The sequence below is a fragment of the Pangasianodon hypophthalmus genome, chromosome 9, assembly GCF_027358585.1.
Source record: "Pangasianodon hypophthalmus isolate fPanHyp1 chromosome 9, fPanHyp1.pri, whole genome shotgun sequence".
Classification (NCBI taxonomy): Eukaryota; Metazoa; Chordata; class Actinopteri; order Siluriformes; family Pangasiidae; genus Pangasianodon; species Pangasianodon hypophthalmus.
In genome coordinates, this window is record NC_069718.1 from 22805286 (window position 1) to 22827140 (window position 21855).

At 39.1% G+C, this 21855-nt stretch overlaps 1 protein-coding gene across 3 annotated transcripts in view; it reads right to left on the minus strand.

Annotated features, from left to right (window-relative positions):
• The window catches only part of dgkzb (diacylglycerol kinase, zeta b), a 44535-nt gene that overhangs the window by 3606 nt on the left and 19074 nt on the right, over window positions 1-21855 (minus strand). For 2 of the 3 annotated variants that reach the window (XM_053237058.1, XM_053237059.1), the window contains 25 exons: window positions 9540-9648; window positions 9018-9113; window positions 8612-8689; window positions 8461-8517; window positions 8304-8372; window positions 8037-8105; window positions 7830-7946; window positions 7100-7171; window positions 6860-6955; window positions 6673-6755; window positions 6493-6553; window positions 6149-6262; window positions 5384-5524; window positions 4832-4910; window positions 4673-4728; window positions 4538-4600; window positions 4251-4324; window positions 3998-4109; window positions 3325-3524; window positions 2857-2957; window positions 2118-2197; window positions 1394-1463; window positions 1275-1315; window positions 975-1165; window positions 345-452 (listed from right to left, as the gene is read on the minus strand). In XM_053237058.1, coding sequence (XP_053093033.1) covers window positions 345-452; window positions 975-1165; window positions 1275-1315; window positions 1394-1463; window positions 2118-2197; window positions 2857-2957; window positions 3325-3524; window positions 3998-4109; window positions 4251-4324; window positions 4538-4600; window positions 4673-4728; window positions 4832-4910; window positions 5384-5524; window positions 6149-6262; window positions 6493-6553; window positions 6673-6755; window positions 6860-6955; window positions 7100-7171; window positions 7830-7946; window positions 8037-8105; window positions 8304-8372; window positions 8461-8517; window positions 8612-8689; window positions 9018-9113; window positions 9540-9648 — 2337 coding nt within the window. Of the gene's footprint in view, window positions 1-344; window positions 453-974; window positions 1166-1274; window positions 1316-1393; window positions 1464-2117; window positions 2198-2856; window positions 2958-3324; window positions 3525-3997; window positions 4110-4250; window positions 4325-4537; window positions 4601-4672; window positions 4729-4831; window positions 4911-5383; window positions 5525-6148; window positions 6263-6492; window positions 6554-6672; window positions 6756-6859; window positions 6956-7099; window positions 7172-7829; window positions 7947-8036; window positions 8106-8303; window positions 8373-8460; window positions 8518-8611; window positions 8690-9017; window positions 9114-9539; window positions 9649-13895; window positions 14860-16541; window positions 16695-21855 lie in introns of those variants that run through there. The other variant, XM_026919946.3, reaches the window with a different exon arrangement.

Consider the following 21855-nt stretch of genomic DNA (forward strand, 5'->3'; position numbering starts at 1 on the left):
TCCTGTCTTTTGCAGTAAAATGGACAAAAGAAGAGTGGAAGTACCTTGATTTCAGTACAAACCTCTTTTTCTTAGCATTTACTTTGGAACACGTTTCTATTTTTTATTTTATTTTTTTTCCGAATTCCGAAGAGAATTACATGCTGCAATTTCAATACTGGGTGCAGCTCTTAAGCCATAGTGTTGTGGTACAGGATTAAATTCCTCTTGGGGAGCAACCCAGTGCTGATCTCTTTTCGCAAACTGCAAAACCTGGCCATTTTTCAAATACAGTCGGCACATGAATTGGCCTGACTGGCACTACTTAGACTAGTGACTTACACCCCTTTAAGTCAAACTCTCACTTGCAAATGTCCGTGTTTGTGGATGCCAGTGCATCATCCTGTTCCTCAGCATCGGTGACATCACAGGACATGTGCTTTCTCTGAGCTGCAGTTTGATCTTCATTTACCCTGCAAGAAAACATGTAGAAAACAAGAATAGACTTCAATGCAAGTGCTGATATGGAGGCCTGCATATAGTGTACACTAATAAAATCCTCGTTTTATTTTGAGTCCAAATTCTTCTTTACATTTAAAAGATTTAAAGTATATAATATATTCATAAGTGCTTACATTTTTACATAAACACATTTAGAGTTAGCGGTCGTAATAGCGGTCTAGGAAATCTATTTTAGAGTTCGGGACGATGTAAGGCAAATTAAATCTTCCACCAGCTGAAACTAACAGTGGGCTTGCTTCTTATTGCAATGGGGTATGCTACATTAGGAGATTAGCAAGATACACTGCAAAATATACTTGTTACTCATGTGAATCAAATGGCAGAGCAGCATAATGGGCCATTAACTGTAGCTTTTGAATTTGCAGAACAGTCATCAAGCTCTTGAGTGAAATCAGCAACCTTATTACAGGCAGATTTTTACTTTTAATAAAGCAATGGAAGTGCACTCACAAGCAGAAAAAACAGACTTTTACCTATAGACTGGTGGAGATGCTGCAGGGCATGCTGGGAAGGCAATCTGGTCAGAGCTATTCGAGTTCTCTCCCAGTGTGTCTACCATTTCTGGCATTCCAGTAGATGTGCCCACCGTTTCCTTAGTGACCAGCTCAGGGTCCAGGATAAAAAGCTCATTCTGCGAGATCTCAGTCACATAGTTCAGATGTTCCTGGAACAAACAACACAGAACGCAGAAATATGTCAACTGAAAAGGCAAAGTACAGAATTAAAATGTATCTACATACTGTAAGTGTTTACTAAACCCTCAACATCGATACCTGAGCACGGTCTATTCGGTAGAAACGATCCGCGGTTGTGGCTGTGAAAGAAAAACAGACGGCATCAAAAAATGACATCTAAGCAATAGTTGTTATTACAAGTTATAAATTTCACTTACAGTCTAGGAAGCACCATTTTGGCGAGAGCTTTGGTATGGTTGTTGTGTCCGGATTCACACCAACCCCCTCCTGAAAAAAAAAAGAGAAACTTCTAGCAACTCTCTGATTGAATGTGATTACTCACAGCTACTGTGTGTTTGTCTAATTTTACCTTAAAATTACTTTAGAAATAATGAATCATATTAGAATCATAACACTTAAATCACATTTTTTTTCACATGTTAATTTACTTAGATGTTGAAGTTTTTCAATAACTATAATATGGTTATAAGGTCAGATGGTTGACCTTCAGTAAGTAAATACAAATACAGAACCTTGTACAAGCAAAGAGCAGTAACTACACTAACACCAGTTCCTTGGTTCTATTTTTCTACCATTTAGTTGTTGACAATTCCCTCCTAAAACTAGCCACTGTATCTTTTCATTCAACTGAGGAGAGCATTAAATGTCCTCGTTTGTCTACATAAACTATCAGGTCCAACTGCCTAGTGTCATTCTGATCAATTGATAAGAGAGGAAGTCCATCAATCTCATCTCAAAGTCTCATCACAAGACTTTCAACCACAGACGGCTATGACACCATTACGTTTCATCCAAACATCCAGTTTTCTGACAAAAGGGCGACGTTTGAAACTATTCATTTTGTGTTAAAAAAAGTGATGTCCAAAGGTTTATTATTTATTAGAGCTACACTCAAATGTGCAGTTCAGAGTCCAAATGTACCTCATGAAGCCTCTCAATGTGCAGCCGACAAGTCTCCAAATCGCTGTCTGCTCGGACAGTGATGATTCCCAGAGGAATTGCTGAGAAAACAAAAATGTCTGATGTGTATTCCTTCTCAAAAGAAAACAATAACAGAGGCTGCTCTATTAGAGAGATCAAGCGTGGGTTGAAGCTAACATCATACACTCCTGGCCAAAAAATTGGGCCAAGCCCAACAAATCATTTTTCAGGAAATGAGCAAGAATTAGTTAGTATGGGAAGCTTTTCCCTTTGATTGCTTTAAATGTTTAAACCTTGTGGCCCTTGATTGGCTGCATCAGGTGTGGCAGAGAACCAAATAATGACTAATCTTTAAGAAAATAAAACACCCCAGAAGATATTTTTGGAAAATTTTGCATACCTAGACATGTGTTAGTTTGAATTTTACATCAAACATTTAATCATTATCATGATTTTACCTTTGAGTACAAGAAGACTATATAAGTGAATTCCCCTGTTTCTAGCTTTTCCTCAAACAGTTTACTGCAGCAAAAGGAAACCAGCAAACGGTGGCACAGGAGCTCTCAGGAGTGCATTTGTTTCAATTCTTGCTAATTTTCTTGCTAATGATTTGTTGTTAAGACCATTAAAAGCTTCATATTTGCCATTTTGGGCTTGGCCCATTTTTTTTTGCCCAGGAGTGTTTGTGTATACCACTTAATAAACATCCAGTTCTTGAAAATACAAATGTATCACTTACAGGCTTTCTTGAGCTGATCTTTGTCATAGTGTAATGCTTCATAGTCACGCATACTGATTCGGCTCACTTGGATATGCAGCTGCTCAGAGATGGGCTGCTGACTATGAGCACACACACACACACACACACACACACACAGCTTAATACGGGACTTACTATCATTTCCTGACTCCTGTCCAAAATAAAATGTGCATTACACCTTTTTTTTTTTTTTAAAGTAAAAAAAAAAGTTATATATGGTTAATAAGTGTGATATTTGATTATTCTGTATATTTGTTTATTATTATAGACATAAAATACTTTTTAACAATAAGACCCATAGCTCATCTTACCATTGTGACCATAGTTTAAGAGGATTATAAACAGACAAATAAATCCATTTTAAGGAAGCTGAAAATATTAAAATGTCTATGGTTTTCCCTTAATTGAAATAATAAAGGAGAAGGCTGGTGTTTCTGTGTGACTCACTCATTGAGCTGTGGGAGGGAGATTCTCCTCTTGGTCTTCTGCAGCATGTTGGCCTGGTTCCTGAGCGTGATGTGGATAACGGATGGAGCCAGTCTGCACGGCTCGCCATCCACCTGCACAGGAATGGGCTTAAAGGTGGTGAGAGTCACCTCCTGACACTGATGCAGCCTCTCGCCATGGCCTCCTACCTGCAGCGTGGCCTACAAAACCATCCACAGCACACTGTCTTATTAACCAATCAAGGATATCCAGCACATTCATGCAGTTATCATACACACTTTTTACAGCTTCATCATTTCTAGCCCATTTTCCATGCCCTCTCTACTCTCTTGCAATACACTCACTGATTTTAATGGTCACTAAACTTACATTCATACAGTATAATTTCCTTCTCTCACTGTCTGACAAAATCAGAGGGCAGGGAGTACAACTCAAGCCTGTACTGAAGTTCTTTAAAAAGAAAAAAAAACCAGGGTGTTATTTTTCAGCATTAAGCTCCAGGGTGTTTTAAGTGAGAGTGAGGAATGAGAGTCTGGCACCATCAACGGTTTGTCTTATTTCACACTTTAACAATATTTGACATATGCCCATATATAGCCACTGGCTAACCACTGGAAATAGTATATGAACCAAAAAACTGACCAGAAACATAGGGATTCAGTGATTAATTTACCAGAGAAGTCATGGTGAATCCAATAACCTCTATGTAGCCATCATCATGCCTCTGAGGCTCAAAGTCATGGTGGTCACTAGGGTTGCCCCATGGCATTGTACCAGCACAATATCTTCAAAAAAAAAACATCACTTAGCATGTTACACTCCTCATGATGTCAGGCTCAGCATTAGACATATAGAAACTATGAAACAAACCATCCTACATGTTGCTCACTAGTCAATAAACCAAAGACAGGATATAGAGATGTTACCTAGGAATGTTGAGGAAGAGCAAACACTGTAGCTTCAGCTCCTGAACTTTACAAGTGAGGTCCGTGCCATCACACTGGATATGTCGAACAACAGGCAAATAAGACAGAGAAATACAGAAGTGGCATTAAGAATGCTTTTATAGTTTATACTGGCATGACTGCCCTCCCGTAATTGCTGTTTAACTAATCAAGCATCCTTCCATTTTTCACATGCATATTCATTTTACGTTTTTTCTGACTATACGAACGTGAGAGAAAATCACTCAGAGGAACCATTTTCTACTCACCACCACTCTGATGTGCTTAGACAAGTCTTTAGCGCTGCCCATTAGGAAATCAGAGAATGCCGTCTGGAAGAAAGCAGGAAAATCAGCACATGTGAGAACACACACAGGGATACCTGTAATCCACGACACACTCACCCCTGCGTAGAACATCTTATTCCGAAGACGGCTGTTGAATTTTTCAGGTTTGGCCTCTGAGAAAAAAAAAAAAAAACAGGTTATGTCTTTAAAATATTTGTTTTTTGGCAACCAAAATCAAAATTATGCAAATACAAAAAAATTGTAGAGGAAGTGCACCTCGGGATTCGTGGAACTCTAAGGTTACATGCGCATCGAAACCCAAGCTGAAGTAATTGTTAAAGACATCAATGGGAAGCTAAATTTATAAACAGAAAACACGAGATTAACAGAAAGATTCAGAAGTGATACACTTTCATTCAGTTTAATTCAATAATTTATTATGCTGAATATCTAATGGAAATTTTGTCCTCGCAAATGCAAAAAATGACACCTTATCTTAAATATAGTCAAATGTATTGAGGATTTCCTGTTAAACAATTACGACAAACCAAATGTAAGATGATTAAAATGATTTTATTAATTTTTTTATTAATTTCAATCTTCCACTAGCAGATAATTTCACTCATTTTAATCATTTATTTCTAAATAGAAAAAAGAAGATTTAAAGCTTGAAATTAGTAAATATGTCAAAAAAAACAGGTTTAATAATCTTATATTTGATTTATTGTAATCTTGTAATAGGAAATACAAGATAAATTTGACTATTTATGATTGTTTTCACTTGCTAAGATGAGAGGTGCCGTTTCTGTGCTGGGAGCATGAGCTGACCTTGTCTGTCTGGTGTTCGTCTTTCTCTTCTTCGCTGGCCTCCGGATTGGGCTCCACACTGAGGTTCCAGCGGTCCAGCTGCACAATGTTCCCATCCTCCACATGAGACAGAATTTTAGACACCGGCTCGTCTGTGTAGCCCTGAACATATCACACAGATAAATCAACAAGTACAGTGTAGAGTTTGAGTACCATCTAGGAGGTAACAGCAACAACAATAATAATAATAATAATAATAATAATAATAATAACAAACCCATCTAAAAGATTAAGATAATCCATTTTGACTGACTGATGAGAGCAACAAATAGACCTCGGCAAAGCCTCCGCCACCAAAAAGTCTACTCCTTGCCAGAAATACCCTTAAAATATATCTAAAATATCCTTGGCTCAATAGATCCAAAATCTAATCAGGTCATCTGCTAGTTACAATGGTAATTCCATACAAATCCAAAAAACATTCAACCACTTGTTCTTGAGATATCGTGCAAATGAGAATCTTGGATGGACACACGGATAGACAGATGGACAATCTGAAAATAGTATTCATAGTGATTCATAGGATCTCCACCACCATTCATAGGATCTCCACCACCAAGTGGTGGAGACATAAAAATAAACACTATGACACAATGAATACTATGGCACTATGAATACTATGACACTATGAACAATCTAAGCAAATCATGCACATACATCAACATGCACAAACCACTGCTAGCCAAATTACTTCAAGAACATATTAGAGCATTATATTTTCCTCACTCCTCCCCAGTTGAGTGTTCTGGCCAGGTCATTTCCCGTGCCAAGTGGGAGGACAGCAACAGCAGGCTGAGGATTCAATTGCAGCTCGTCCAGCACTGACAGGATCCAGCCAACCTGCATGTTCAAAAAGTGTTCAGTTCATCTTATCTGACTCATCTGACTTGACATTTAACAGAAAGTCAGCTCTAGCTAAATAAAGTGTTATTTAGATTACACTGAATGCTGTATGCAACATTACCACGATTGCTTAGTCTAAACAAGAAAGCTGCTTGGTAAGTCTACTTTAATGTCTTTTAATGTTTAATGTCACATTAAAGTCTACATAACTGACAAATTGCACTTACCGTTCCATCTCCTCCACATACTAGGATGCGCAGGTTGGGCACTTTGCGGTACATTTCTAACCTTAAAAATGAGCACAAATGGAGCGAGGAAATTAAAATTGCAATTAAAAAGTCTTTCTAGAGCTGAAGTAAGAAACAGATCCCAGTATCAAACTGAATGACCAACGTTTCAGTACTAACCCCTCTCTAGGCCCTCCTTGAGTGAGATCAAATACTTGTCGTGGGTTTAGGTACCACAAGAAAGACCGAATAATTTTCGTTCCCTAATAAAAAAGACAAAACCAAATGTATTTGTTAAAAGCCTTGTTTATGTGTAGTACTTGAAAATTCCATGTGATAGAAAAAAAATTACCTGGAGGATACTCACCTGATTTCCACCACTCTTTGGATTCACAAACACAAGCAATGGCTTCATGAGCTGAGAGGGAATCGGCTTGACTATAAAGTGTTTCCATTTGCCATCCTAACACAGGGATTAAAAGCAAAGAAGTGCTATTTGAGCACATAGTAGCTCCATATACTTCACCTAAACGTGTCCAGTGCTGTTCACTGTCACTGTGTTAATCACAGCGTTCATGGTACAGCATAGTGAAACTGAATGGCTTACCTCTGTCCCTTTCTTGCTGGTCTTGCTTTTCAGAGATGTCTTTTTCCTCCTTTTACTAGACTTTAGGGAAGCCTGAAGGAAGTAAAATAGGGTTTTAGGCAACATTCTGAACTATCTGAAGAGCACAATGTCTGTAATGCCTCTGATCATCATCATAGGCACATATGAGATTTCACTTGATCACTTGTCCCTAGACAAGTGTGGAAATAAAAAAAGCATTTATCTACATGACAGTTAATGATGATCAATAAATAATCATTTATCATTTGTGTGTATAAGTGGACTTTGGTGTGTGTTTTGACAATGGAAAGGTGCGGAATAGGAGTGGACTTTGGTGTGTGTTTTATAATGTGGAAGGATGCTAAGTGAGGGGTTGTGAGCTTCTCTGGAATCACTATATATAAATCTTCTTGGTGGGGAGAGATGAGTGGAGATATACTCTATATGTGTACGCTCATTTCTCCAGCTGTATTGCAATAAAGCTCAAATTATTTGGCATAGACCTGGTCTTCTGAATATTGATTTATTAAAATTCTTCCACACAATTTATATCAACTATAGCTTTAATATATGCTGTAGCCTTGCAGGTGGAAGGCTGTGAGAAAGCAGATTTGAAAATGCAATGTTGAGCTAAAGAGAGAAATCTAAAAAAAACAGTTCTCAACCAGATGTTACATGTTATAAATGTAACAAGCAGAACAGTAAGAAGGGAAGAGGGCTGAGTCTGTACCTGCTGCCTGCGCACTCGGATGATCCAGGTAGGAGGTACTATAACAGCGGCATGTGCACCGAGAGTGCAAGTCTCTTCTATGTGCTGTAGCATGAAGCAGGTCACCTTATTGTGGTACTGCAAAGCATACACAGACCCATTAATATCATTGTTCTTGCTTTGTTCTTTCTGTTACATAAACACTGTCAGATCAGCAGATCCATTTACCGCCTGTTTACACCAAGAGCAACTGATGGCCACGATGTCTTTATTGTGGAAGAACTTCTGCTGGAAACCCTGAGGAAAGAAGAAACCGTGATTGTAGCATTTTCAGTTTATGCAGAACAATACAATACACTACAATACAATACAATACACTACAATACAATACAATACACTACAATACAATACAATACAATACAATACAATACAATACAACAGGACATTAAATATAAAATCAAATGTGTATTTTTTTGGCACTAAACTGTAACAGACCTTTCCGCACTGTCTGCATTTCCCATCCTGCCGCCTCCTGTGGACCCAGTGATGCCTTACAGTACATGGCTGAAAAACACACAAACATACAGATGTTAGAGAAACATTAGACAGCAAGGATATACTGAGAAATTCAGTTTAATGAGACTTTTCTTACCTCTCGCACGTTTCTTGTGCCTGGATCCCGAAATGATGGCTTACATCTGAAATTAATCTGCACACAAAAGCAATGAATAATGCAAGAATGTCCTCAATAAATATAATGTAAAATCAAATGTGTTGTCCATGCATGAACTTTAAACCTTTACCTTCTCTAGCTGGTCCATGCATATTGTATGGACTGCTATTTTGCAAGCAGCACATTTATAGCGAGGCAGTGATTTTTGCTGTTGGTCAGAAAACATATGGTTATAAGACAGGGCAGTGACATATTATTATTCATGGATCACTGTCTGCCACAAGACATGTGCTTACACAGGAGTAACAGTGGTGGGTGCTCTTGCTCAAGGTTTTTCAAAGAGATCAAGCACTACAGTATTTGTTGAATTTATTTTAACCTAATCAACAATTTAGGAAGCTGTTTTTTTTTTTTTTGAATCAGTATTGTGTTCCTTTATGTTAATGATTTTCAGTTTGACAGAACAAACAGTACAGTACAAAAACAAGGAAGTGTAAAAGAGGAAAAGCAGCATATGTGCTCTGTAGAAAGCTCACCAGTGATTTGGCAAAGCAGTAAAGCTCTCCAACATAGCAGAAATCTCCAGAAAGACTGGTCTCAAACCAGACGTGCTGTCCGAACTGAGCATTCTCCTGTAGGGTAGAGTAGATCCAATAATCAGACCCTACTGTATTTATCAAGAGCATCTTCCCATCCTGCCATCACTGCAGTACAGTTAGCCGTATATGTGAATACAGTGTTGCTAGGAGCTTTTTCATGACACAGTAAACATTTTCACATCTATAAACCGTTTGAGATTTTCATCTACATAGTTTAAGGTTACTCTCCAGGGTAATCTTAGAGTAATTCATCCTGTACTGTATGTAAAAGGCAATGCTGGTTCATTAGTATCCGCTTATATGGAGTTATACAGTGCATACACTGTGAGAAGGAATTAATGAAAACTGTTAGCAGCCACACATCAGACTGATGCTAATTAGCAGAATGTGAATACATGATCATTATCCATGGTAGCAGGAAGATCTGTCACAGTATTCTCATAGAATAATGAAACTCACAGTCCAGTCGACTGTCTGGGAGATTTCTTGGTTAGTTTCACATTTGGACGCCGCCAAGGCACTCGACTGGTTGGCCTGGTTCTGAACACCAGACTTGGCAATGGCTTTCCTGAAACAACACAAACACACACATGCTTATGGACTAATATACATATTATATTCCACATAACTTGGCTTGTTCACACTCAGTACAAAAGCAAAGGGAAAGAAAGGGAAAGAAAACATAAGAACTATAATATATATATTATATAATATATATATATATATTTCGCAGGTTTTAGCTATTTTTATTACATTTTTTATTAAAAGCTAATAAAAAGATGGGCTAATCAGACATCATATGTGATGCTGTACATATTCATCCCTCTCATGTTAGCTGTTTGTGTTTATATCATACACAGTAACATTACATAGGAAATAAATATAAGATTTATGATTGCATCCTAATCCTAAAAGTCTCGTTTCAGCGGGTATTCCTGCAGTCAGAACACACACTGCCTGAGGACTCAATAATTACCAATAAAGACTAATAATTAACTGCTAGCTTGCTGCTAATTTTCATGTTAATAACCACAGATATGTGAAACCTTGATGCCAGATTCATGCAGCTACAGCACCTTTCTCTTGGTGGGAGCAACTTTCCAGAGCATTCACAAAGATTTTTGCAAAAATGTCAGAACACTGTGCAGCATTTGGATGTAAGAATCATGAACCAGGAATTACTTGAAACTTTGGAGAATATTTTATACATATATTATATATATTTTATTTTCATTTAGGAGGAAGTTTATACAGGAGCTATGGCAGGCTGGTCAGGTGAGTTTACTGTTTATTACTGTTTAATATTTAGTTTAGTTTATCTTTAACTAGTTTACAGGTAACATTCTTAATACTTGTTAGCTCATGTAAAGAGCTCACTGTGGACTTCCTAAATCTAAAAGCAGCAGGTACTCTGCCGTCTACATCAATGGGACTGAAATAGAGCATATCTCCAGCTTCAGGTTCCTGGGCCTCCACATCTCTGAGCATATGAGGGTAATACTTCAATTCTGGTTTCAAAGGTGCAGCAGCATCTTTACTTTCTGAGGAGATTGAAGAAAGTTCATCTGTTTCCCCAGATCTTAACATGTTTCTATCGCTGCACCATTGAGAGCATCCTGACCAACTCCATCACTCATATGTGCCTGACAAAAACAGCTCTGTGGAGGAGCGGCGGGACGCTAGCCGCCTGTGGAGAACTGTGGGCCTGAGGCTTTGGGATTCACAGGTTGCCAGATTGGATTTGATTGTTTCCAGCCCCATCAGTGTTGAAAACCTGCCTGAATTGTATCTCAATTATAACCAAAGTAAACCATACCCATCCAATGTCATCATTTCCATTATTGAAAATGCATTTTAATCCAATCTGACAACACTAGCTAGATTATATGGCCAAAAGTTTGTGGACACCTGACCATCACACCCATATGTGCTTGTTGAACATCCCATTTCAGATTTATTCCCCCTTTTTCAGTTATAATAAGCTCCACTCTTCTGGGAAGGCTTTCCACTAGATTTTGGAGCGTGGCTGTGGGGATTTGTGATCATTCAGCTACAAGAGCATTAGTGAGGTCAGGCACTGATGTTGGGTGAGGAGGTCTGGGGTGCAGTCAGTGTTCCAGTTCATCCCAAAGGTGTTCAGTGGGGTTGAGGTCAGGGCTCTGTGCAGGACACTCGAGTTCTTCCAGATCAACTTTGGCAAACCATGTCTTCATCAAGCTCACTTTGTGCACAGGGGCATTGTTATGCTGGAACAGGTTTGGGCCTCTTAGTTCCAGTGAAGGGAAACTGTAATGCTACAGCATACAAACACATTCTATACAATTGTGTGCTTCTGACGTTTTTGGTAGCAGTTTGGAGAAGGCCCACATGTGGATGTGATGGTCAGATGTTCCCAAACTTTTGGTCATATAGTGTATTCAACTATGTATAATTTATAATTTGCATGTATATAATTTGTATATACATAATTTGCATGGTATTCCATAATCCACACCCTTTTAAATGATGTATGAACTAGCTATACAACTCTTATTTTAGTAGCAAGTTCAAATGTAGTTGTTTAAAGCAGGCCAGACTGGTTTGATGCAAGGTCCTTAAAACTAATTTTAAGTGTTTCATAGCGCCAGGATTACTTTCACTTTCATCAATATAAATTAACAAAAACAAGGCATTTGAAGAATGCCAGCACAAATGAAAACATTGTGGGAGGTTACTGAACACAAGATAAGTAGGCTACAGAACATTATCATCTTAAACATAACAAGTATCAGCAATTTAGGGTTGCCATTGACCTTTCTTTTGCAGCTGTGGACATATTATTGCAAGGTGGGAATACATGCTGGATGGGACGCCAGTCCATCACAGGTCACCACGCAAACACACACATACAGTCATACACTCACTCACATCTACAGGCAATTTGGAGCAGCCACTCCACCTATCTGGAACGTTTTTTGGATATGGGTGGAAACACGGGGAGACACAGGGAGAACATACACAGACATTCTACACAAGTAGTATACACAAATAGTATCTCAATGTGCTGGAGGTTATTACATTTCATCAGTTTTGTTAATAAGCCCCATTAACAATGCATTGACGAATTGTCTAGGTTTACACTGCTGCCAATAAAGGAACTTCAGACAATGACATCTTGCTTGCTGGCTCATAATATATAGGGAAAATATATCTATAACTACAGCACAAATCAGATCGTGACATCTAGTCATCTAGATATAAATAATCTTGACATTAGAAAGTAAGGTTTTTCAGGAAGAGCTTTCTCTGTTCATTTGCCTGGAGCATCTCAGGGACCTGTTTCTACTTCTTTTTTTATTCCCATATCAATCACAGAGTCTAGTTTCAAAATATAGATCTCTGCTTTTTTTCACTTCCCAAGTAGTTTATTCTATCTATCATTTAATAGACCTACACACATGATTCCTTATATAATTCATTCCACAGTTTATACACTGCTCTGTTTGCCAGAACAAAAAACACATACAACGTGAAGAAAGGTCTGTCTAGTTTCATCCACACCTCAGCATGACAAATTCATTCACAAAGCAACAGCAATAAGCAGCACTGGGAAATAACGATGCTACAAAGTGGCAAACAATTCAGTACTCCCATAATTCATACTTTTAAATCTTTAACTAGGTCAATGCTATATTGAAAGTATGATGTCTCTCGACAAATACAATTTCACGAATTGCTATTTTAATTTGTGTAAGCTCAGCCATGCAGGAAATTCAGATGTAGTCACTGTAAAGCACTATAAAGAACTGAGGATTGCCATTACAAAGAGACTATTTAGCAAACGTGCTAGTAAATGGTCTGTACTTTGATATTAAACAGTGAGATGATTATATATATATATATATATATATATATATATGGGGTGGGGGGGTGGGTTCAGGTTCATTAGCATATCTAAAATATACAGATGAAGAATTTTATTCAGTAAAGTATGTTAGCTTGTGCTTTTAGATCATAAACTAACATACCATAAATAAAAATACAAAATATGTTTGTAATTTTTTTCATATTCTTTTGTTATTGTGCACTTTGGTATACTATATTTGATATAAGTATTGAAGTCAAAATTATGTTAACCTGACTTCCCTTGCATGAGGGCTCAGAACATATAGGGTTAAAGTATGTTTTTTTTCCTGTTAGTGCAAGGCCTTGCTTGCTGTAACCTTTGTGTGCAGTCCCTGCTGTGAGAATCAGTAACGCTTAGCAACCTGATGGTGGTTAACCTACTAGCTGATCAGCGGGACTGATAAGTAACGATGCTACGCTGTAGTACCAGTGCCGCTAATGAGCTAGCGCCATGGAGCTCAGATCCACAGGACAGAGAATTAGAAGGTCACTCAGGAAAAAACACACACATGCACAGACAGCCCCCTTCAAATGACGCAGATTTCCTATTTAAATGTTATCATGTCTGGCTATTGACTACAGTGTTTGTTTCTAACATGAAGAAATATGCTAGAGTGAAATGACTACATTTTACCATGTTCCTGTGGTCTAAAATAGCAGTTTGTGTCACAAATGTTTTGGAGAACCCAAATTGTCTGTGTTCTACAGTGTAGTGTCCAGTATGTCTTTTCGATTTATTGTAAAGACATAACTTTTCGTATGTAACAGTACCAGAAAAAACACTTCCAAATAGCTTTACACTTAGGTACCTCCAGATTAAACACAAGAAGAGCATGTCAGTTTTAAGATCAATCTGGGAGTGGGTATGACCAATAACAGTAAAAACAGAGAACATCATCTGGACTGAAGGAAAGTAAAAGTTTTACATACGAGAGGAAGCCACTCCATGACTCCAGTGTAGGGTCATAATGGGCTCCCATTAGTGGGCCAAAGGCAGCGTGTGTCTTCCAACAGGTGGAGTTCCTGCGACTAGGCAGTGGTTGACCTCTTCCTGGCCAAGGGCTGCCTGCCTTGGAGATGGTGGAGACACGTCTGCGGCGCCTTTTCTGGCAATAACGCCCTTGTGGGCCACCTTCAGCATGGCCTAGGTAAGAGGAGTTTCTCCTGAGACATCGTGGAACACGGATTAGCGTATGAGCCTGGACTCGCTCGACAACCACGCTCAGAGGCAGGCAGTTCCTCTGGCACAAAACAGAGGAGTTTCTAAACTCCTGCTCTGACAAACCTGCCTCCGTAAGATGCTCGTCACATGGCTCTGAGTTCTGGTCATTGTCAGAGTCAGTAGTGGAGCTTGGACTATCACTTTCGCTGTCTCCTTCTGAAAGCAGTGGGTCTGAGCAGATGTAGGACATGCTCCCCTTCAACTCCACCTGTCCAACAACTTGGTCTCTAACATCCTCTTCCTCCTCTGTCATCTGGATAAGACTGGCGAGCAGCATGGAGGGGCCAAGAAGGTGTGTGTCAATGTTACGCAACTTACTTGCCTTCTTGCGGCGTACTGCAAAACGTGGATTTGCACCTGGTGTAGTAGTGCTTGATCGGCGTCTCGCATTACCAGTTTTAGTTGATCGGCCGCTAGCAGCATGAGGCACTGACTGTAGTGACTGTAGTGACTGTAGCTGAGCACTGGATCTCCTGCGCTGCGCCAGTGTAGCCGAGGCAAAACCTGCGCTGGAACGCCTGCGTGCACGGCTCGCTGGCACGGCAATACTGGGTCTCCTGGATCGACATGGCTCAGACCCTTCACCACCTGGCCTAGCAAAAACAGCCTCCTTCCTCTTAAAGTGACGTCGAAAGAACACGTCCATGGAGGCTTTCTAAAGCTTCTTTGAGGCTGTTGGTGTAAAATTGTCAGTATGAATTACTGCTTGTACTACAAACCTAAGCCTTAAACAGTCTTTGAGCAGAACCCTGACATAATGCTGATCTAATTTACTCCTAATTTAATTCCAGCCCTTAATGTAATATTAACAGCCTGGCATTTGCATGCGTTGCAACATGCCATTTTTATATCCTCCCCATAGCTAGCACAGATCTCCACAGAATTAGTGCACTGCTCTTTTTCTAGTATATTCTGTTCTGAGACTAGCCCTAGTAAACTTCGTCTTAAGCAGCCACCTGCGCTGTATCTTTGTAAAGCCCTGATGACATCATCATACAGTGACATGTAAAGCACTTGAGAAAATGAGCTAGTGTTCACCTCCTGATTATAAACCTTTGACTTGTAGATGTACAGAGCAGATTAAAAGGCTTTCTAACCCTTCACTAATGGCTGTGCTAATTATAGCCCATCTCTATCTCATTTAGAGGTGGTGAGCAGCTGTTCACTTTCATTTCAAGTTATTAAAGTTTGTAGACATTACACTCAGTCCAAACACTGGTCTCTGTGTGCAATGGTGGTTCATGTTATTGGTGCATTTACTAGCCATAAATATTAAGAACTAACTGTAGTGCTGGGTGTTGAAACAGATTATTAGCTTTGCATTCTATAAATTGCATAAAGTTATTTTCCAACTTTACTAGAAACAGAAGATAGTATGGAAGCTCTCAGGTTTGTAGTACTGAAAAACATGTCCATCACTTGATTATTTGTATCATATATGTTAGTGGTTCTCAAAACAGTCCTTAGGGTCCCCCAGAAAGTCCATATTTTTTGCTCTGTCCCTGGGTTGTGTCAGTCTAAATTCAGATAAAGTCAATCCTAGGTGAAGTTCAAGCCAGGGGGCAGATCAGCTAACAGGATTTGATTAGGAAGTTCTTTAGGTCTTCCCTGCTAATCGATGACTAATCAATCCAGCTAACTTCCTTCTATTAACAAAGTCATGTTGTAAATACAAGACAAATGTATCTGTTAAAAAACTGTGCAAAGTTCAAAGTTTCTCTAACTTTGTATTGCACACTTATTAACCACATATGTTTCCTGTATATTACTGAGTATAACCACTTTCACTTCCCCCAGTCTAAATTAAAGAGTTAGGGTTTAGATTCGTCATGTAAATTAACATCCTGTGAGGTTAAAAAAAATGATCTTTCAAGCTATTTCAAGAATAAATATTTTACAAAAGATGTTATGGACAAACCACATACAATTTATTAAAAATTGGATTGTATTATTGTATATTGACATTGTATTAAAAAAGAGCATTCAGTCTATATTGAGAACTCTGTGCTAGACTACTGGCTATTCCAAAATTATAGCAACATAAACACACGTAAAGAGAAGTTATGGACACGGTACAGTGAGGATGAATAAGCGCATCTTATTGCTCATCGATCTGTAAAACTTGTCTTTTATGTAGGAAACTATTTTAAACAGACGCTAATTAAATAAACATTAAATGTATATCAATCAGGCATCAATGCAGCAGTCTAGCTACTGTACTCAAATATAGAAGCAACGTCAAGGAACCAAGCACAGAACCCAATTTTGCAACTTCACCACAAATACGTAACTTCAGTATGTTTACCAGACTAATACTACTGTGAAATGTGAAGAGAAAAGTAGTAGCATACGACCTGGCACTGATTACGCAGCTCTCCTCCGGAAGTTCTGAAACACAAACGACTGACAGAAAGAGAGAAAGTAAGAGAGGATAGAAAGGCGAATGATCAGGTGAAGGAGGAGAGGAGGTGCTAAAGAACACAGACACAAACACAGCTCATCGATTGGCTGTGAAGGAGCCAGCAGGAGTGCATCAGAGGCTAAGCCTGTGGTTTAAAATAATCACTGATTACCAGATTCAGACACACACTGTGCTTGTGTGCATCAGCTACACAACACTCACATGCACACACACACACACACACACACACACCATAGTAACAGCTTCCAGTGACAACCCCCCCGCCCCCCAGTCCACTACCCTTTTCGATAGGAAACCTGTATTTATTCATCCTAAGGACAACTAAACTACAGAGGATGCATCACAAGCCCTGACCAGAAGATCTCCACTCTACCAATCTTATCCTTTTGTATGAAAAACATAAGGTTCCCTTAACTAACAGTATAAGTACAATAAACTTACAGTAAACAGTAACAGGACAGTATAAGTAAACATGAACAAACCACTTACTTCAGCAATAATACACCAGAAGTAATGTTAACAAAGTAATTAAGTCTTGTATTAACTGATGTTTTTATAATAAAAAAAAATTATCAACACCTGCATAAATCAAAATTCATACCATCAATAAGTAAAATTAAACCCACTATGACCAGTACGATACATAGTAATTAACATGTTGTTATTATACCAAAAAAGTGACCCTGAAAAAACATATTCCTATTTACACCTGAGAGCACAGCTCAGTAAGTTATCAACATTTAGGAACATGCTGTAATTTAGCATTACTTCATAGATAGTCAGCAGGTAGCTGTGCGATGCAGCCTTCCCTAGGTCAGTCTAGCATGCAGCTAACATCTTGTCATTGTATCAACTCTTCACCAGATAAAAAGACACAGCCAAGCCACTACAACACCAATATAACACAACACAACACAATACCATTCATTTCCACTTCAAGGCCCATCAGCTCTTGAATTATGGATCAGCGTGTATAAACCAGCGCAGGGTCTGAAAAAAGCTGCATGCTAATTTAACTTCACAGAACGCTGATCAGCTGCTGTCTGTTTATTACAAGCCTTACTTAAAATACAGAGTGTCAATACCATCTACTTCATTAGATTATCAACCTCAGCAAGACTTCCGCTTATGAGAGATGTACCACTACACTCAAAGCACAACAACACATAAGGAAATAATTACTGCTCTTTAAGAGGGGCCAGAATACTGCTGCTTACTCTGGCTGTTACCATGGAGTGCGGTCTGGAAGCTGTATCGGCTCATGTCTCTTTTTCTGGGATACAGAATTAAACCTTGCACATTGTTTTCAGTCTTTAAAATAAATCAGATCATGCTTTGAATGCTTTTTTGAGTGCCCCATTGTGAACAATGACTATGCTTCATGTACTGCATCAGAGAGAAACAGAGAAAACCAGCAAACCAAACAACCAGAAGGAGCATTATGACAGATTATGGTAATACGCATGTTTGCTTTTCTGAAATCATTATTTCAAAAAACTACTGAGTACAACAGTGTCCACTAGTCCCTCACATGCTCTACTTGTACTTGGATGTTAACTTCTAGGTTCCAGTGGCAATGAAAACCCCTGTTTACTAATTAATTACACTCAACTGTTGCTCATTAGCAACTTTGTTTCCTGTATGAATGTTCCTCAGTTTGTTCACAATGCTATATGTGATTTTATAATACAGTGTGTCCCAAAATTCTCCATACACAGGGGAAATTAAAATTTTTTTAGCAAAACTTTATTTACAAAACATCCTCTACATAATCCAACCATGAGAATGATTTCAATATGTTCTTCTTTTGTCAAAGGCATTCTTAAAGGCAATCCGAAAAAAATATATCATATAAACTAAGTACGAAAAATTTCGGAAGATATTTTGCTAATAAGTGTAATAAGTCATTTCCCCTATGTATGGAGACTTTGAGGACACCCTGTAGAATATAAAAATATAATGAGGAACTCTGTTAGACTCTGCCATAGCAGGTGCACAGCTACTTAAACATTTCTGCCAAACTGTCATGAAGAGAGCTCTAATACAACAAACAACAATCGAATAAGGAGTTGACACAAAGCTTGACATGAGGCTAGACAAGACGCTTAACAACACACATCTGGTGTGAATGTGCCTTTGTGATGTTGCATCACATTGGCTACTCTTCTGCTAGCAGTTGCTCCAATCAGCAGCTACAGTATATACCCATCTAAGGGACCTAGTTAGCACCTCACTACTGATGGTAGGGTGTCGGGGCATCAGATGTGGTCGGCGCAATCCACCCTGCCAAAGGTGTACTGATTATCTCTGCAGAACCTGCCTTGTGTGATTGGGTCCCTCTTTGGGCCTGCTGCCAAAGAAGCCTTGCACAGGGGCTGCAGTTTTCAGAATCACACAGCCAGCATGGCCAAACAGATTGTCCATGTTGTGCTTTCAAGACACCACACACCGGTCACGCCTTCCAGCACCTATAGGTTGCCAAGGTTGCCTGTCTGCCTCAGGCTGTCTTCGACAGTGGGACCACACCCTCAGGTTTTGATGAGCATTCAAGTACCCCATTTCTACTTGGTAGGGATGCCTGTAGACAGGTCAAATTCCTACCTTTCAGAAAGGTGCATATAGATGGCCTTATTTCCTCTGATGGCCAGGATATCAGGCTTCAGGATACCTCCATATCTGGATTACTAGCTTCTGTGTGTTCTCACCAAAGAGCAGGCCATGCAGTACATGTCCAGCCTCCTCATATTGGGGAACTGGGGCACACAGTGAACTTAGAAATGACTTACAAAGCTCTCAAACACCAAAGCAGGTGACACAATTCAATAGCATGAAACGGGATTCACCAAGAATGCTAGAGAATTGTGGAGAATCTCCTCAAGTGGGCCAAACTAGACCTGGTCTCACCGAGAAGAATTCATCTGCTCAGTCTGTGCAATTCTGTGGTGGATGCACTGTCAAGACTGTGCTTACATCCAGAAGAGTGGTTTCTACACCTTGGTTGTAGCCCAGAACTTTGAGGAGGTTTGGCCAGGGGAAGGTGGACCTCTCCGCCAGTGCTAAGTTAACATATTGCCATTTATGGTTCTTCCTGGCAGAGTTGGATATCCCTCTGGGACATGATGCCCTGGCCCACAACTGGATTCACCAATTATTACATATCTTTTCTCTACCACTTATTCTTCCCACTCTGTGCAGGATTCAGCAACTAGGCCATACTTGTGGCCTTGACATGGTCAGCAAGACCTTGGTTTCCACTGCTTTCACTGGTTGTTCGAACACCCTGGCAGCTTCCTCTCCAAGCAGATCTGCTGACCCAGATGGATGCCGTGATCTGACACACCCAGCCAGGTCAACTTTGTCTGCAGGTTTGGTCTTTGGACTGAATTGCCAAACAAGGACTGTGATTTAGTTGTGAATACTGTATCATACGTCACTACCTGAGCTTTCTGGAGTACCTTGGCATGTGTAAACATGCACAAGTTGTTATGCAGGTATGATATACCACCCTTGGCGGTTTCATAGAAGGCTTCATAGAAGCACAGGTAAATATGTAACTATTTATTTTAAAGGTAGCCTCAGTCCTCTGAAGGCAGGAAGAAACCAATAAATTGCGCCAAGTATGTCTCCAAGCACTTATATAACAGTGTTACTAGACATATTACGAGAACAGAGAGCAGTTTTCTCACCTCACAAGTCCAAGGTGCTGGGCTGGATCTTGTGCTCAGGCTGCTGTTTGTGTGGAGTTTTACATGTTCTCCTTGTGCTTTACCCAGTTAAAATCATCTGAAACTTTTCAACCTAGGTTTTTGAACCTAATCTCTATCTACCACATCTGTATCATATATGTGATTATCATGTAAAAGTATACTGACACCTTTCCTAGTACCGATAAGACCAGAAAACCTGTTTACTCAGAACTGACGTATAACGGAAGGGCAACTGTTCCATTCTCTCAAGATAATATTAAATAACGCAAGTTCATAACCTATCATTCTTCCCTCTGAATAAGTTGCCCCATCTCAGAACAGTGAATTATTTTGAATTTGAGTTTTCTGTTCACAGTAATATGTATAAACTATGCTGCATTACAGCTGATAGACATTAGGTTGAAAAACAAAACAGGAATATTGCTTTAGAAATAAATAATAAAATGAATAATTAATTAATTAAATAAATGATAAAAGCAGACACGGCTTGAAATATTGATCCAGTCAGGATAATACATCTGTCCAATAAATATTTAACTTTACTTGTTAGTTACTCAGGCTCTGAAAAAGACTTGATGAACTTCGTTAACTGGTATTTTGTGTACTGTGTGTGTTGCGTATCAGATGTTGCTAGGAAACTCAGTGAGGTTTGTTTAAAGAAAGCTTGTCTGGGAGTTTCACAAAGATGCCAGCTAAGAGGACAGAGCAGAGCCACACTAAACACCAAAGAACAGTGATGAGCACAATATATGCTGAAATCAATATGCAAATTTATACATTTTATAAATGATTTATACATTTTTTATTTAAAAAAAAAAAGTAAATAAACAAACAAGCAAACAAATAAATAAATGCATGTGAGCACAACAAGTGGAACGACTAGAAGGGTTTTTTGTTTGTTAGTTGTAAACCCTAAGTTTAATTAAAGTTTAAACGTAACATTCTGACCACAATATTTTGACCGTATATGTCTGTTCCATGTCACTGTGCCCCCTGGGGCACTACCCAGCCAAGGCCCTGGACTTCCCTGGTTGTCCCCCCATGGCAGTAGGGCTGACTGGGCTGACTGTGATTGCCAAGCAACCACAACAGTAATGGCTCTCAGAGCAAAGGGTCTGAGAGGCTGATGTTCAGAATGCTACATGTAGCACTGTCGCCACCTGCAGGACACTTCCCAAATATCCACTCTTTTGCCATCAGAGTTTATAACTGAAGATGAACAAAAGTGTTGATAACATAGTTTTTATATTTCAAGAAATCTTAGTCTGTCATACAGTATACTCCAGTATACAGAATTCCTCAAAACCCCAGCTCCTCCTGTCATGCATATCATATTCCCTGTATTCATTCTAAAACTAATAATAATAATAATAATAATAATAATAAGGACAATAAGCCATGTGTAAACAGCAGAGTGCAATGCTCCAACTGAATCTTGGATGTAGACAGGCAAAAGGCTGGTTCAACTGGTAAAATTTAATATACAAATGAGATGACAAGTGTTTAAATTTCAAAGTGTTCAAATAGATATGTGAATAC